The sequence below is a fragment of the Leptinotarsa decemlineata genome, unplaced genomic scaffold, assembly GCF_025532065.1.
Source record: "Leptinotarsa decemlineata unplaced genomic scaffold, Ldec_3_MD MMD2_tig00002082_RagTag_RagTag, whole genome shotgun sequence".
Lineage (NCBI taxonomy): Eukaryota > Metazoa > Arthropoda > Insecta > Coleoptera > Chrysomelidae > Leptinotarsa > Leptinotarsa decemlineata.
Window position 1 is genome coordinate 1,338,766 of NW_027412573.1, and position 18,480 is coordinate 1,357,245.

The 18,480-nt window shown below is 34.4% G+C and overlaps 2 protein-coding genes across 3 annotated transcripts; both read left to right on the top strand.

Annotated features, from left to right (window-relative positions):
* Positions 1-356: 356 nt before the first annotated feature.
* LOC111504703 (cytochrome c oxidase assembly protein COX18, mitochondrial) lies at positions 357-2,158 on the top strand. Of its 2 annotated transcripts, XM_074176795.1 has the most exons (5): positions 357-1,048; positions 1,261-1,533; positions 1,624-1,734; positions 1,797-2,040; positions 2,121-2,158. In XM_074176795.1, exons 1-4 carry the CDS (start codon positions 560-562, stop codon positions 1,989-1,991), a joined length of 1,068 nt encoding a protein of 355 aa, XP_074032896.1. In that variant the 5' UTR covers positions 357-559; the 3' UTR covers positions 1,992-2,040; positions 2,121-2,158. The 2 variants fall into 2 exon arrangements, with proteins under 2 accessions (XP_074032896.1, XP_023015149.2); XM_023159381.2 differs by having other exon boundaries at positions 1,797-2,158.
* Positions 2,159-4,560: 2,402 nt separating this feature from the next.
* Positions 4,561-16,648, top strand: tsr (Cofilin/actin-depolymerizing factor homolog tsr). The gene is made up of 3 exons (XM_074176797.1): positions 4,561-4,956; positions 13,271-13,596; positions 16,403-16,648. Exons 1-3 carry the CDS (start codon positions 4,954-4,956, stop codon positions 16,521-16,523), a joined length of 450 nt encoding a protein of 149 aa, XP_074032898.1. The 5' UTR covers positions 4,561-4,953; the 3' UTR covers positions 16,524-16,648.
* Positions 16,649-18,480: the final 1,832 nt, after the last annotated feature.

Sequence of the window (18,480 nt, forward strand, 5' to 3'; positions counted from 1 at the left end):
GGTGTATTATCTTTAGTGCCTCTGATGAATTGAGTAGGAAAATTGTATAGTGTGAGCAATGAAGAAGATGTCAGTTTTTTTTACTTTGTTTTTTTATGATGAGCTTCGGATATTCAGTTCTGAGGAACTAGATAAACCTTTGGGAATACATACCCATACGTATACACATGGTATTTCTTGTCGAAATATTCGCAGATATGCGAATCATTCGGAATTTGAGATCTAATCTTCATCTAAAATTTAAACGTCAATAGTGCTCATTTATTTGTAGATTACAGAAACATTTTTGTGTTCTGTGCATGATCTACGTTTTTCAATTGTAAAACCAGTGCAAATTTGTGTATCTCTTTTCTTTATTTGTTGATACATCAATAAAGGATAGAGAATAAAAATACAGTAAATGTGCGCTCCAGTTTAACCAATGGAAAATGCCATAATTTGCAAGTTGAATATTTTTAGGTTGGAGTTTGAAAATTGTAAACATGTAAACTGGAGAATATATATTTCAGGGAAGGTTTTGGTTTTATATGCTCATAATGATATCAATTCGAAATGATCGATGAGTATGATACGATACGTCAGATTACCTAAACAAGGGTTCGGGTTATATAACCTCGAATACAGTTCGCCTTTCATTTTCAAAAATTATAAACCTCTTTCTGCTGTTAGCTATACAAAACGGAACAGCCCCAACCAGCGCAGGAATTTTTCAGTCCAAACATCTATCGAATCTTTCACCAAAACCCAAACAGGAATCTTCAAGTGGTTGTCGGAGAGCACTCCTGTAGAATGTATTCAGAAGCTTCTCTTGACACTACACGACAGTTCCGGATTGCCATGGTGGGGTACAATAATTGGCACAACTATTCTATTGAGAACTTGTGTTACCGTCCCCCTGGCTGTTTACCAGTACTACATTTTAGCAAAGCTCGAGAATTTAAAACTTGAAATGCCTGCCATTGCCAAAGAACTTCAAATGGAGACTGCTGTAGCTATCAAACTGTACAACTGGGATGAAAAGAAAGCTAGACTAACTTTCAACAGTTCGGTGTGTATATTTCCTTTAAATTAGTTGATTTATATCACATTTCATGTATGCCCCAAGCAATGAAGAAACTTCCCATGTAACTGTACTTTGACAAAAATCAAAGCTTGGGGCTTTGATCATGAGATGGAGCTGTTATTAGTCAACAATCTTTCTCTTAGACGAAGGTTTCATACATGCAGTTGAGCAACGAAAACCATTTCTTGTTCTTTTAGATTCGCAAACAGTGGAACAAGCTGATAGTCAGAGATAACTGTCATCCGTTCAAAGCCAGTCTTTTGCTGTGGTTTCAAATTCCGATGTGGATATCGCTGTCTGTGGCTCTGAGAAATTTAGTATATATGTTGCCTAACCAAGACTTTGATGCAAAGTTGACTTTCACTGAGTTGACGATTGGAGGGCTTGGTTTCATTCCAAATCTGACAGAAGTTGATGCTTCCGGTATACTTCCGATTGCTTTGGGATTGCTGAATTTGACGATAATTGAGGCAAGATATCTGTGTGTTTGATGTAGTATCGTTCATGCATTGCCTGAAAATGACCCCAATTTGTTGGTATTACTCAATTTTTCTTTGTAGCTTCAAGTCTTGTCAAAAGTCAGTGATCCTTCAAAACTGCAGAAAATTCTGACAAATTTCTTCAGAGGGCTAAGTATTCTCATGGTTCCAATAGCAGCGTCTGTACCTTCGGTAATAATCAGCATTTTGAATATCTCAGTATCGAAAGATATCATTAATGAAATATTTTGTAGTGCCTTGTTTTATACTGGACGACGTCAAGCGCCTTCGGTTTATTTCAAAATATGATTTTACTATCACCAAAGGTGAGGAGAATTTGTAGAATACCAAAAACTAAAACTGAGTTGGAGCATCCCTATCAACATATCGCAAATGGATTTCAAAGGAGAATGAGTTTTCTGCCCGGATTTTCAAAATCCCGCGAATAGTTTTTCTTGTGTATTTTTCACTTTCAATAAGAAACAAGAACAGTTTTGAACAAGATGCATAGGATACTCCTGGTGTAATCACTTCGATCCCTTCCTCATTGAAAATATTTTGTCAAAAATTCTCGACCTACTGCACTCTTGAAGAAGTAATAAAGCGATCCAATCAATTTCAGCATTTCATTCACAGAGGGGGTGAGTACACCTCGAGTGACATTACTTGCCGTGCGTTCCACTAAGCGCTCACAATGATCAAGATGGCTTTTAGCCGTTCCACATAACGACCGCGGCGGTAACGTCATCCATAACGTCATTACTTTCGCTCACGGCAAGCTCAAAACGACCCATCTGAGAAGTGGGTCAAAGTGGACGTTGAAAATATTTCAACCAATTTTTAATGATATTTGAAGCTTCTTAAAAATGAGAAAACAAAAATTGCCTATTTGATTCAGAAAGCTACTGTAATAGTGGAAGCTACTGTGACTGAAGCCGATGCTGCTCGTGCGGATGCAGGTAAATATGATTATGCAAAACACCAGTGCTCTCAATTGTAGAATATTTTCCTCACAGAACATGAATCATAATGCCGTGCCGTAAGTTATAATGAAATTTTAAAGAAAGGTTATCCAGAAGCCAAATTATGGAATCACATGTTAAAAGGTGAAACCTCGTTAGTAGTTAGCTCGCACAAGTTTTGACTTCAGAGGGTTGTCGTTCGTCGGGTTGCGATAGCTGGTTAACGGAAAAACATATTTTTAACTTTTTTTTCAAACAATTTGAAAGAAGAGATAGAAAAAAAAGTTTTTTCCTGTAAAATCAACTCGGAACCTCAAAATTTATGTTAAGTCAGATGAAAATCCGTGAATTATTTCAAATAGAGTACAATTATCTAATGATATTTATTTTTAGTGTTTAACCGGCATATGAATAGGATAACGAAAAGTTCCACCAATATTGAATTTATTGTTTCATTCAATTGATGTAGCCCTCGGATATCTCCATCTGTGAAAATAATTTTTCCAAACTCTTATCTTCTCTGGAATATTCAAAATCGAAGAGAGACTATAACTTGATTTGATTTTGAATTCAAATAACTTTCTCCTTTAGAACATTTAGAAAAACAGTTACATACTACAATTATAGTTGATAATCGATAATGATGAATCACCAATAATGATGAAACAATTACTCCAAATTTCTACTTCCTTGTCAAAATAAAAGCAATCCTTACAAAGCATGTGATCCTTAAATTTTGACAACTGAAACGCCCTCTCTGTGAAAATTTGAAACAAAGATAGTAAGGATCCATTTGTCTATCAGATAACGCCAGTAGGGGTCTAACCGTAGATTTTATAATATAATATATCCTTACTTTTATCGTAATATCCTATTGAAGTACCTAATTTTTTTTGTCATGGAAAATTTTTTCCACAAAAAAGTGACGTCAAAATGACTCAATTTGACATTCTAGGACATATGTTGATTTTTGCGGATATTTAAATATGACGTCACTTACAATGAGAATTAGTCCTAGAGGTATATTTTTGGCAAGTTTAAAAGTTCGGCATTTTCAAATTTGTATTGAACCATTTAAGTTTCATTGGTAATTACACAGCAACAGTAATTTTCTTATGGATTGATCCAACCAATAGAAACACCCTTACGTTTCCAATGGACTTATAGACGCATCTATCGGATCCATTTATCGGTGAATTTTGTCGTAACTTTATTGAAATATGTTTTAAAATGTAGTTTCAAATATTCACATCGTTAGTGGGATGACATTTTTAAAGCGAAAATATGTAATTGGTTGAATCAATAATTACAAATTTTTCTAATAACGAAATATTTAATCTGACCTGGATGTAACTACATAAATTCATATATAATTATTTTTCAAAATATTGTTATAGTGGGTTTTAATTTTTTCAATAACTGAATTTGGTTCTTAACTCAAATAATGATTTATATACTTACCTGTCAACTAAGATCCATGAAAAATTTCCATAGAAACATGTGAATTGAGCTTTATATTGTTTGTGATTTGGCATGAAACTGAAAGAATGATTGTTTTCGAGGGAGGCTATTCTACCGCAAGAAAAAAATTGACAATCCAATCTCCAAGATGTGAACTGATCAGTCAATTCATTATGATTGGATGGCCAAAAACCCCCTTAAAACTATCAACCTTATAAGGCAAGGCCTTACTAATGTGATAGATTAATTGTTCTATTTGCAATTTGCACCAAGACAAGCATATCACAATTCCATACTTGGAATTTGAAATAAACATATCTCTGATAATATCTTCTCAGATCGTTTTTCAGGAAATCGATTACTGGAGGGCGTGGCATAACTTTCAAATCGTAGCAGCCATGTTGAGATGACTCCTCGCTTTACCTTTTATGGACATTTAGGAGAATCCCGCTTCAACATTGGTTGAAATTTCGAGCCGACTTTTCAGGCATTTAAACTCAATTTTCGCGTCGCTATGACTACGAATTTGATCAAATGAACTGACAAGATACCAGGTAAACACCTCAAACGTATAAAAGTCCACTGTTATTATCGGAAAACATCATTATACTTTCAAACAAGCTGAGAATTTCTGAATTTTAAAAATCGCGCACTGCATACGCGGCAAAAAGTAAACCCGAATTTGAATTTTGAATCAGCAAATAGTCGGCGCTCGAGAAACTTTTGGAGTGAATTTAGTGTTGGAAGGTGTTTTTCGTAGATCTTCATTACTGTGATATACTTCTTGGTTGAGTATACGCGAAATAAAAAGAAGAGCAAAGTCTCAGATAGGCGTAGTAACACTTGGATTTTGGATTCGCACTTGCGCATTGTCAGCTACCGGTAGGCCAACGTCCGCTTCAGACCTCCACCAAAGAACAGTCTTATTTATTCAGTGAAACTGGTAGTTCGGTATTGTAAAAGTTTAGTGCTTGAGGATTAATTCAATATGGTGAGTGTGGCTTTGTTTTGACTAGAATATTTCTGTAATGCACCGCTTTCCGAGTATCGTGCTTGCATTTGACACCCACCGGGAGGCAAGCCGGTCGCCATATTTCAGAATTATTAGCATATATTTGCCAAGCAGGCTGGGTTGGTTTTTACGATAAGTTTCTGTGCCTGGGCAGACAGTTTTGGGTCTTGAAGATAATTTCAGTGGCAGGGTTGGGAATATATGGTTAAAATTCAAGGGGGAATGTGGGGTGTAGATTTTTCTGAGGAAAATAGTTCCTCGACAAACGTAAGGCCTGCTGGGACTATGACTCATTCTTGAATGCCCCAAGGTTGCATACTCTAGTGTAATTATTTCTTCGTTGCGCTCGTCTATTTTATTCAGCTTGGAACGTGGATTTATATGGATGTGTCACCCGATAGCCTGCCAAATTCGAAATTTTACAACAAAGCTACGAGTTGTTTTTCGGAAACACTCCTGCGTCACTGAACGGTTTTTTTCGTAAAAATAAACGGCCTCCGCTGGCGTGAAAAGCTGAAAATCACGTTATTAATAGGTATAACCATATAAGGTAAGAAACTTCCCCACTTTAATCTCCTAATTTACAAAGATAATTGTTCATAATATTGAAATGATGAGAATGCCACAAAAAGTATTTTGGAGATAACAAACAATCAGCGAATATATTTCCTGGTAGTTGCTGTTAATATATTACTATATTAGTGATTGATAATTCTTGGTATACATTCTTCAAGTGTTTATCAGACCATTCAAAGGCTGTTCGTAATGATCGATAATTAATTTTAATAACAAGGCTCAACATTCTCTTGTAGTTTATCGAATCTCTTTATGATGATTGCAGATATCTATATTTCTGCATTTATTAAACTGAATGTAACACATTAGGGTTTTATTAGTGCAATGAGCCTTTTTAGGGACAGATCTGTCATATATGAAGTGAAAAGACACGGCAGGTTTTCAGAGTAATCACAAGAGAAAATGAAAATTACATAATAAGACAGGAAAGTGGAAGTATTGCTCCCAAACAATGTAGTTCATCTCCTGATGATGCCAAATTGGTTGAGGAAACACGTGTCGAAAATAGTTTCCAGTTCTGGCGTTTGAGAACAGTTCTTGTTTTGGATACTTAATATTTGGGTATCGATGAACCTTTTGTGTACCTCAAAAAGAATTTATTGAGGACTAGTTGGAAAAAATTATAGTAACGTCCGTAATTGTTGTGGTTCAATACAGCGCATTACAGATTATCAAGTAAATTGAAGGATTATCACCGAGTCAGTATACTTTTTGTGACATTTTTTGAGCAGTTTCATTTTCCATAAACTGAAATTTCTTGTGAGTACCCCGACCAGGAGATGAAGTGTTTTAAAAATACTTATAATAATTTTCCCAACATTTTGGAAACAAAAATCCTTTTCTACATTCAGAAACATTCCACATTTTCAGTTGATTGATTTCAGTGGATTTCATTACAGAAGCATTTTTATTGCCTCTGTTCATTGTCAGTCTATAACATTTCATATGTTTCAAGACGGGCAACAATGTGAAATTTCTAAGTATTTGTTTAATGAATAGACATGTTATCAGAGAGAATGATATGTTTACTCATTCATGTGGTTGGGAAAAAGATTATCTTATTTACTGAGGGAACCTAAAGTTCCTATCAGAATGAATATGTATATTATCAGTTTAAAAACGTTATACTTGATAGGAGAAAGTTATAATAATAAGGACTGTTTCTAAGATAGTCTGCCAAACATACAAATAGCTCAGGTATTAGTTAGATTCCGTATTGTCAAAATGAATGGACCTCAAGTATATCTAATATACCTAATGTCATTTTCAAAATGAGTTGGACTCGAAATTTGAGGAGTTTTTGTGCATTAATATATATTTAATAACTTTTTGGGCAGATTTGAAATTGGAAAAGGCATTGATTATCGAAAATACGTTTTGATGCTGGAAAAAACAAAACGTAAAAATATTGTTAATGTAAGCAATCCTGTATAGTATAATTCCATAATAGGCACTAAATTCTCAGAAATGACTGACGTTTTTGCCTTAATCTATCTCTTGCAGTGGCGTACAGAAATTATACTAAACAGATGAGGAAAATGAATATAGAAACACAACTTTGACAACGTTTTAGTTTCAACGCTATACTATTTCTGGGAATTTAATGCCTACTATTATGGACCTGTACTATAGAAAAATTAAACAAAATTATTTGGGCATATGGCTGATAGTAATAGAAAAAAGAACTTAGAAAAAACCAATGAGAATTGCTAACACACTATTTATAAATCAATTCAATAGATGTTGCACCAATATTGACTTATGTGCCCACAGAGAAAATTCAAATTTCATATTCTTCTCCCAAAAATATTTTAATAGTTTGTTTGCAAAAGTTTCAAACAGGTTACGTCAACCAAATTCCTTATAGTATTTCTCCGTTATAGCAGGGGAGCCCACGTTGCAAAATGGGGATTTACTCGACCGCCATTGAGACATATTAGGTTGCAAAGCTTAGATGATAAGAAGAAAAAAATGTTATATAATATATACCTTTTCATCGGTGGGGGAAGCGGCTATAGATTTTTAAATATGTAAAAAAATACTGTTGCATGGACATACTCGAGCGTGTCAGATATTGATAGCATCAATGTCCTACGTATTTTTAATAATGTTGGTATGTTGATCTGATCGTTTACATGATTTTGGTGGTTGTACGTAAGGGTTAAAAGTGAAAAGAAAAAAAATTTAATCGAGCGCGTCAGATTTTCTGAGAGGGTGTTAAGTACAACAAAAAAAAAGCTCTCATTCAATAATCTGACGATTTCGATCTGACGCTATTCGCCATTTTGAAATACTCAAGCGCGTCAGATTAAGATATATATGGTTCATCTTTATGTTTTAGACGTGCTGTCTCACAATCTGACGATTATCTAGAGGGATTCGCTTGATCTGACAGAAACAATTTTTTTTTTATTCATTGAACTTAATTAATTGAAAAGCTCAGGAAATAGCATGCAAATAAATAAGTGTATGTTTTTTAGGTAGAATACTTGTATTTATAAGAAAATGATTTTAAAAAAATGCTCAAATTTTTTTTTTTTTTTTTAATCAATTGATTAATTAATGAAGAAAAAAGAAATTAAACTTTCTATGTTTTTACCACTTTTATTTGTAACTAACGTTACTGCAGTTTCGTCCTATAAAGACATTTTCAAACTTAGATATTGCTTGTTAACGTATCCATTCAAACAGAAATGAGCCTCGTCGCTGAACACAATTTTTCGATAAAAATGTGGATCTTCCTCCAACTTTGCTAGCGCTCATTCACCAAATGTTAGACGTTGTGGGAGGTCGTGTGGCTTCAATTCTTGCACCAGCTGTATCTTATAAGGTTTTATACCCGGCGAACGGCGGCGAATCGACATTTCACGGTCATCACGAACACTGGCGAATATAGCCGCAATATTTATGTTCAGTAGTTTCCACTACAGCTATTTTTCATATAGTAGTTTTTATTAGAACTACTCATCCGGATGCTTTTCATTTGAACTTTTTAGATTGTTTCAAAAGTTTGTCGTTTTTACGAGTCTACTTGAAACTGTTATATCTCAGTGAATATTTATTAAATTCAGTCGAAACAAGCGTCATTTGAATCAGTGTCCTTTTGTCAACGTAACACAAGACAGTCAATTCCGTCAGCATTAAAATTGTGTGCTCGGGATTCGATGAGGTCGACGAAGGCCGTTTTTGCCTGGTCCTGATTGGCGAAGGTTCTACCGGTGAAAAAGTTATCGGAGTGCTTGAAAAGATGGTAGTCGGTTGGCTTTCTGTAGGTCGACCACTCCGGAACGAAATTTCGCAAACCAGCGTTGAACAGTGCGTTCTTTAACACCATCATTGCCAAATACGTGTCCATCTGAGGAATATGGTGTGCTCAAATCCAAGTAACAAACGTACATTGTTTGGCCTTGAGACTCGTCAATGGTCATTGCAAATGCCAATCTAATTGGAAATTGTACACGTCTGTAGGTATAATAGAGATTTGTGGTATTAATATATTTTCACCTCGGAACTTGTCATTAAAAATGCTGGCTTTGGCAATGTTTTTCAATGATTTTTTGATGACTAATCGCGTGCCGTTGCACAGCCGTGATGGATTCAAATTAAGGAGCGATCCAACCTTCAGTTGTAAGTTATGCAGTGGCACGTCTGGCAAATCCAGAGTTCAAAAACTTTGTTGGATAATTTATAACTTCGGTGGCATCGCATCGCTTGGCGGGAATTGATCAGAGTTGAAAATTAATAAATTACTAAAATGGCTTTAGAGGTTGGTGATAGAAGGGTAACAATTGAGGGTTATATGTACTTTTCAATACCACATCATAAAAATTTTAAACAGAGTTTTGTCAAAAAAATAAAAAAGAAATGTTTGTGGTGGAACACCCTTATCAATTAGATTGAAATCTATTCTCAGACCTACCGAATATACGTATAAAATTACATATAGAATTTTATATATTAGATGAAGTTACAAAAACACTTGACATTAAAACGGACAAAACTTTTGATACTACCCATCTATTAGTGTTTCTTTAGAACTATGCGTCTTCCACTAGTTTTTACTAGAAGTACTACTTGTTCCCAAGTTTTCAAATGAGTCAATTCTCGCCACGTAATTTTTTCGCCATCCAGTAGAGTTTTTCACTAGAACTACTACTCGTTCAATAGTTTGCATTAGAACTACTTCTCATTCAATTGTTTTCTATTAGAACTACTCTTCATGCGGTAGCTTCTTCATTAAAATTACGCTTCATTCAATATGTTTTCACATCAGAACTACTCGTTATGCACTTGTTTTTCATTAGAACTTGTATAGTTCATTGTTATAACATCGCATTGGGTAGGTCTGCGCGATTCCTTTCACTTCTGTCCAACAGGTCATGAATCATAAATTCTTGGGACGCGAAAACAAAGTAGATGGCCTATTACTTATCGTCATCATAACGTTAGATTGATCGTGAATTATCGAAACGCTCGTCGACTTCCGGTGTGCTCGCTTGGACAGGAAACGAGATAGACGTAGAGAGAAAACAGCACGCGCTTGAGGCTTGCGGTGGTATTTTGTTTGACGAACGCCATTCGATTGTTTTCAGGCGCCGATAGCGTGTACCGGATGTACCGTGGACATCGCATATGATACGGGGTTGAGTGAAAATTATAAAAAACTGCTTCAGAATACTGACCTAATACCAGAAATGATGATCTTTTAAAAAATCCCACATTATCGAATGAAAAACTATAAAAGAATCCTTTCAGTGTGATGTTGTTACGTGCTTTAATAAGCTGCCAAATGTTGTAAAAAAATCACAAGTGATATATGATGGAATCGGCCGATACTTGATAAATCATGAATCCACAACCACCAAAACTGTATTCCCTTATTAAGTTACACAAAACCAATTTCCCGATTAGACCAGTGGTGTCGTTTGTAACGGCACCTACCGTAAAAATCTCAAAAATCTTGATTAAATTGATTCAAAACTATACCAATATCAAGCCAAAATTCAGTATAAATAATTCTTATCAATTAGTGGATAATATTAAAAACGTAATTCTTCCGGATGACGCAAAATTAATATCGTTTGATGTCCAAAATTTATTTCCCAGTATTCCGCCAATTGAAACAATTGGACTAGTTGAGTGTCTCTTAGACAAAAACCACGTGAATCCACTGATGGAACAGGAAATTGTAGATTTACTCACAATTTGTCTATCTCAAAATTATTTCCAGTTTGACGGAAAATTCTATTCATGCAATGAAGGACGAATAATGGGGAACCCTTGCTGGCGGAAATTTTCATGGATAACATAGAGTATGAACTCCATAATAATCAGTTAGCTAACAGTTTTTTGTACTGGTACAGATACGTAGATGATATCTTAGTATGTAAATAATTCAATAAATTACCTGGACTTAACCATTACGAATAATAATAATAAACATGAATTTGCAATGTTCCACAAACCATCGTACACATACATTATCATTCATAATTCCTCCACACACCGTTACCAGCATAAAGTTGCTGCATTCAATAGTATGCTTCACAGATTATTGAATATTCCACTGTCTGATAGGGGGTTCCAGAAAGAGCTGAATTTGATCAAACAAATCGCGGTTAATAACGGTTACAAAGTAGATATTATAAACGCCAATCTTATCAAATAACTTCAAAAGCAAGCCATGGACTTGGTCTACCCATATTCAAGATGCGATAACGTCAGTTATAGGACATTGGCATATTTGGGTGAACCAACCAGGAATATTGCCCGTTTTTTTGAAGAAAGAAGGCGTAAACGTAGCTTACAGAACGAATAATAATCTAAGTAAATTCATTAAGAACAATAAAGACAAAACTTCGTTGTTGGATAGATCAGGATAAGCTGACTTGTGGCTCTTGTCCAAAACTGTATATTGGCCAAACTGGAAGAACATTTTCCCAAAGAATTAAAGAGCATAGAAGCAGTTTTATAAATAGAAAGACCAATTCCACATTTGCAAACCACCTATTAGCAGAAGGACATGAGTTCAATCAGGAATACGATGTGTTACATTTAGAAGAGAAGAGTTTGAAACTCAATCTTCCAGAAGGTTTAGAAATCAATAGATTCAGGAATTCGGGTAATTTACTGATCAATTAGAATTAAATAACTCTCCGTTACTGAATATTTTTTCAAATGTGGAAAACAGAACATAAGCTCAGGTAATTAAATTCATTACAAACTTAGGTAAAAAATCAGGTACTTGAAATTCAGGTACCTCAAATTGTAGAATAAGGTATATTTAGCATTTAATGTGTAGAAGTAGTTATTAAGACACGCCCGAGGAAGCCGTTGTATGGCGAAACACGTGTTGCGTTTTTGTAAAACTATCTAGTGAAAATCACACAATAAAGTGTTTTTAGAATACGTTAAATCACAAGTGACTAAGTATTTCATGATTTTATTAAAAATATTCTTTGAGAAAGTTGTGGGCTTATATATACAGGGCTACTCAAATTCGTTTCTGAACATGGGGATCTCGTAAACGATAAGAGATAGAGTTTCGATTAAATAATGGCAAAGTTGCGTATTTTAGTGACCTATTCAATGATGTGAAGAAATCGAATATAGCTCTTTTGGTTCTGGAGATATACAGGAAAACCTATATCTTCTTTATTCGCAGACATATTGAAAATCAGTCCACATTTTGCAATTGACACTTGATGTGGGCTCTCAGAATATATCCATGAATCTTTTATACAGGGTGTCATCTGACTTGGGCCACCCCCATTTTTGAATTTTTAAATACGGACCTGTATTTTTTGTTGTAATTTTCGGATCGTAGACGTTCACTTCATACTGAAAAATTAAATTCAATTTTATATTTCGGGATGTTTCGGTAATATTCGATTATAATTGTGTGAATTATTCCCTTTTAAATTACGGCCCTGGAAATTGGTTGACTGAGATGAATAAAAACATAATAGCAACTTTCACGTGTTCCTATGTATCATAGAGTTTTTTTTTCATTTTTAGGTACCTATTCATATTTTTCCATTGCTCTGAGCGTTTTCTACAATGAACTTCGAATGAGGAACCTTTTATGATTATTTGATACATATCTACATCATTGCTGATCGAACTTGGCGTGCTTTTCTGACTCAGGGTACAATCACCGTATGCCACTGTCAATATTTCAAGTGTTTTTGAGCTCTTAATTCCAAAATTTGATTCAAATTCTCTGGATCACTTTTTTCCAATAACAGAAAATCGTCGAACATGAAAAAAACTCAAGTAATAACTGTACTAACATAAAAAATTAAAAAAAGTTGCTTATCGAATTTTTTAATAGACCTCGTATAATCAATACCGAGAAACACTTGTCTCAGAAACACGTCAATAATAAAGGAGAATTGTCATATTTCAAAAGCACGAAATAATTTAAAAAAATTGAAAGTGTTTTCATGAAATACTGTGTTCTCACAAAAAAAATTGAAAACAAGTATTTTTTTCAACTTTTCGGAGAAATTAATTTCTCAATACTAGATAAAAAGTATTCTACTTTGGGATTTTCCTTCAATTTTCATTACTTCTCAACTTCTTCCGCAACACTAAGCAAGAGGTGAGATCAATCCGATACAGAAATATTCAAAAGTTTTCCTCTTCACTGTATTAATTTTATTTCTTGAATCAACAAAAAGAACCTTCTGATTAAGACTGAAAATTATTTCCTCAGGCATCTGGCGTGACCGTTTCCGACGTTTGCAAAACCACCTACGAGGAAATCAAAAAGGACAAAAAGCACCGATATGTGATCTTCTTCATCAAAGAGGGCAAACAGATCGACGTCGAGAAGATTGGAACCCGCGACGAAGAATACGACGCCTTCCTGACGAACTTGCAGGCGGGCAGCCCGGGTACGGAATGCCGTTATGGCCTTTTCGATTTCGAATACATGCACCAATGTCAGGGGACGTCGGAATCGTCCAAGAAACAGAAACTCTTCTTGATGCTGTGGTGCCCCGATACCGCTCATGTCAAGAAAAAGATGTTGTACTCTAGGTATTTATTATTTTCTTACTTTCCGGTGATTCGAATACTTCCTCTCAATGTTATAATAAAACCAAGCTGCTATATTGAATCTTATGTTCGAAGGGCATGTCACGCTGGCCATTAGATCCTAGGGCTAAAAACCCACTTATTTTACCATCACTCTTTGCTTGATCTAGCAAACCTGTCTTCTGTGCTTTCATAATCTTGGTTATATTTTATTCTTTTCTTTTGCCATCTATTTTCTATAATCACAGCCATAAAGTTGATAGTTTTCTTTCCAGTTTTTTCATATATTCTGCATTGTTTTCAAGGCAATTTTTCACTTTCAAAGAACTATAAAATCAGTTGACTTCAACAAAACGCAAACTAACTGAAACTGATTAGATAATGACATTATTTGTCATCTAATTCAATTGGGAATTTGTTACGAAATGATTTGGGAATTCATAACATATTTGGCTTATTTGGATGATTTTTCATGCCAAGTTGAAACTATTTTTATAGTATAGTTAAAGGGATATCTGTCTAAAATCTCGGGCTTCTCTGTAGAAAATATGCCTTTTATTTTATCTGGTAAATCCTGATCCTTCATTACATCTGTATTCATTTGGTGCAGCTTCCCCCCGCCAATAAACTTGCGAATTTTTACAAATGTTAATAGATATTTCAAATTTTTTCATTAAAAGTGTACTCTTCATCCAGTAGTTTTTCGTTAGAACTACTACTCGTTCAGTATTTCTTTTGTTAGAATGACTATCATCCAGTTTTCCATAAATCCACTTCTTCATCAATTAGTTTTATGTAGAACTATTATTCGTTCAGTAGTCTTTTATCAGAAATAGTTTTCATCTAGCAATTTTTCATTGGAACTACTACTCTTTCAGTAGTTTTCATTAAAACTACCGTTCTCCTGAAATTTTTTCATTAGAACTACCACTCGTCCAGTAGTTTTTCATCAGAACTGCTACTTTTTCAGTAGTATTTCTCTAGAACTACTACTCGTCGAGTAGTTTTCATTAGAACTACCTCTCGCCTGGAAATTTTTCATTAGAACCACTATTCTTTCAGTAGTTTTTCATTAGAACTACTATTCGCCCAGTAGTTTTTCATCAGAAGTACTATTTAGTTTTCATTGAAACTACCGCTCGCCTGGAAGTTTTTCATTAAAACTACCGCTCTACTGGAAGCTTTCCATCAAAAATACCGCTCTCTTGAACGTTTTAAACTACGACTCTTCCAGTAGTTTAAGTTGGAACTGCTCGTGCAAAAAATGTTTCATTAAAACTACTGCTCTCTTGAAAGTTTTTCATTAGAACTACTACTCGCCCAGTATTTTCATTAAAAGTCCCGCTCTCCTTGAATTTTTTCATTAAAACTACCTCTTTCCTGAAAGATTTTCGTTAGAACTACTACTCGCCCAGTAGTTTTCATTAAAACTACCGCTCTCCTGAATGTTTTTCATTAGAACTACTACTCTTCCAGTAGTTTTTCATTAGACCTACCACTCGTTCAGTAGTTTTTCATTAGACCTATCACTCATCCAGTAGTTTTTCATTAGAACTACTTTTTCAGTAGTCTTTCTTTAGAACTACTACTCGTCCAGTAGTTTTCATTAGAACTACCGCTCTACTGGAAGTTTTTCATCAAAACTACCGCTCTATTGAACGTTTTGAACGAATACTCTTCCAGTACTTCAGTACAGTACTTCCAGTAGTTTTCATTAGAACTACTACTCGCCCAGTATTTTCATTGAAAGTCCCGCTCTCCTTAAATTTTTTCATCAAAACTACCTCTTTCTTGAAAGTTTTTTGTTAGAACTACTTCTCTTCCAGTAGTTTTTCATTAGAACTACTACTCGCCCAGTAGTTTTCATTAAAACTACCGCTCTCCTGAAAGTTTTTCATTAGAACCACTATTCTTTGAGTAGTTTTTCATTAGAACTACTACTCGCCCAGTAGTTTATGTTGGAACTACTCGTGTAGAAATGTTTCATTAAAACTACTATTCTCTTGATAGTTTTTCTTTAGAACTACTACTCTTCCAGTAGTTTTCATCAAAACTACTACTCTTCCAGTAGTTTTCATTAAAACTACTACTCTTCCAGTAGTTTTCATTAGAACTACTATTCTTCCAGTAGTTTTCATCAAAACTAATACTCTTCCAGTAGTTTTCATTCCAGTAGTTTTCATTAAAACTACTACTCTTCCAGTAGTTTTCATTAGAACTACTACTCTTCCAGTAGTTTTCATCAAAACTACTACTCTTCCAGTAGTTTTCATCAAAACTACTACTCTTCCAGTAGTTTTCATTAAAACTACTACTCTTCCAGTAGTTTTCATTAAAACTACTACTCTTCCAGTAGTTTTCATTAAAACTACTACTTTTCCAGTAGTTTTTCATTAGAACTACTCACGACATGCAGTTGTTTCTCATTGGCCACGTTTTACTAACGAGGCTTCACTCTTTGTACAATAATCAGTCACTAATTTTGCCTGTCCCATTTAAAAATCAGAACTATTTGGATGATCTGTAGCTCTAGAATTTGCGTGTCTGTGGTTTTTCTAATATATCATTGATAATGACAGATTATCAATGATATATTAGAATATCAATGACAATTATCAACATTAATAAACCTTTACTACGCATTATTTACGAATTGAATGTAATGGATAGCACATCAGCATACACAAAGGGATCTTGGAACTGGACCTTGGGGCATACTTGTCCTGAGACGGGGGTTCCAACATCTTTATGAATATCGATGATTTCAGGGCTCAAACTTGTGCTGAAGTAGTTTTCTTATTTTTTTCAGTTCTTTTGACGCTCTTAAAAAATCCCTGGTAGGAGTTCAAAAGTACATCCAGGCGACAGACCTCTCGGAAGCGAGTCAAGAAGCCGTAGAGGAAAAACTCCGAGCCACTGACCGTCAGTAGCGCGTTCATTACCCCCTTTCTTTTTTTTATTTCTCTTACGACTGTCTACTCAACGCACCGACCTACCTAGGTGTATTATTTATATAAGTATTTGAATATTTAATAAAAGCTTCATTTATAAACGACCGAGGTGTTTCATTCAACTGTGCGATGTACATTTGTAAGTGATCGAATTGTGTTGTTGGATGTGGTTGAATAAAGACGTTTTTCCATCAATCCGTTGTTTTTTTTACGTAGATCAAGATTGAATTTATAATTTGTTGACACTTCTTATATGATGAGAGCCTCTAAAGCTCTACAAATGAAAACTCTTCATTAGTTAATAAAGTTTCCATCTGAATGTGAAATTTTGTCATACAGGGAGCGATGAAACTTTGAAAACTTGGAAGATAAATAAGTGAAGAAGTATTTTTTCTTGCAAAACTGCAGTTGAATTGTTGGACAAATAAAACGAAATGTACTTTTCTTGGCCTCTGTAACTAGAAACAAGATAAACTTCATTGAGTTGAAAAAAATTATATTGTATCTGAAATACTACATTGACCACTCTATCTCAAGATAATACACTGCAACACTGGTTCAAGAGGAAATTCTAGGATGATTCCTACATGAAGTTTGATAAGGTCTTGGAAAATCCAAAAGATAACTCTCACACCAGAAAAAACTTATTTTTAGAATACGCTATGAATTTTAACCGAATGTCCATTGACGTAACAAACTTGTGTGCATAAAAATAGAAAATATATTTCAAGCAACTTGAAAGCAGTAAGATTTTGAGATTTTTAATTTGCAAAATTCCAATTTATTCGGAAATAAACTGAATTTAGGCTTCACTCTCATCAAAACGGACATAAATTAGCATTGTGGAAGTAAAAATAAGTCTACGCATACTTTAGCAAATTTTCTATTTTACCAACAATTCAGTTTGGCGAATCGCTAAAAGAAGGAAAATATTTTTTCTAGGACTGCTATCAAAACACGGGAAACAAGGCCTCAAATTAACTAATTTCATAGACCTGTGCGGAAATTTTTCTCACGGTTCAAACCATGTGAAAAATATGGTCTACTGGATATTTTGTTCAGTCTTCCACTTGAAGATGATCACTTGTTTATCAAAACATGTGTCGAGGTGTTAAAATGACGGTTTGGTCTTGAGAAAAACTCCAGTAATATTCATTAATACATCAAAGGTTCCAAACTGTGCATCACATGTAAAAGAAGGCTTCAAAAGACTATCCAAATTTCAGTAAAGCAGACGGAAATGGCTTTTGGTTGCCGGGTTACCATTCATTTGTCATATTAAGAAACATTACATGTAATTTTTGGTGATAAATTGTTACTGTCGAAATTCTTTTTCGCTCCGTATCTTCGAAACAAAGCGCCCGATCAGAAATCATCGAAGGACAAAATATCCTTAGAATAGTCCCTTAAATTTTTGCCGCATGTTTAATAACCACCCTGTAAATCATTTTTAGATATGATAATTAATAAAACGTGTCTGATTTTTTCGAAAACACCTTGTCATTCAAATACTGGAAAATAATCAGTGTGCTAGGTACATAAACAATTCTTCAAAGCACTTATTTCCCCAGGGATTTTAAAACCTCATAGAAATAGGGAGAAATAGCAGTTTTCTTCGTTAGATAACACAATACTTCAAAACCTGTTACACTTTTACCAGAAAAAAGAAACGATAAAATTGATATTATTCGTTAGTTCTATAAGAAAATGGTTCATTTATTCGGAAGTGACTGTGACGTCACTACTTGAGCCACGCTTTCAGACTACGTTCCAAAATGTATATTATTTTTTGTAAAGCAGGAAAAATATGTGATTGGATTTACGACACAACCATTCAATTAGTACTACTCAACCAAATATCTCTTTAACAAAATTCCAAACTTAAATTCCGTTTCGTAATATGAAATACTTTCTAATTTCGGAACTAACCACCAAA

Bases quoted from the DNA above. Each gene is read 5' to 3' on its own strand.
- LOC111504703 (XM_023159381.2), top strand. From the start codon at position 560: ATGAGTATGATACGATACGTCAGATTACCTAAACAAGGGTTCGGGTTA. The intron at 1,049-1,260 runs GTGTGTATATTT...TTGTTCTTTTAG, and splicing joins GACTAACTTTCAACAGTTCG to ATTCGCAAACAGTGGAACAA. The intron at 1,534-1,623 runs GCAAGATATCTG...TTTTCTTTGTAG, and splicing joins TGAATTTGACGATAATTGAG to CTTCAAGTCTTGTCAAAAGT.
- tsr (XM_074176797.1), top strand. The intron at 13,597-16,402 runs GTATTTATTATT...TATTTTTTTCAG, and splicing joins AAAAAGATGTTGTACTCTAG to TTCTTTTGACGCTCTTAAAA.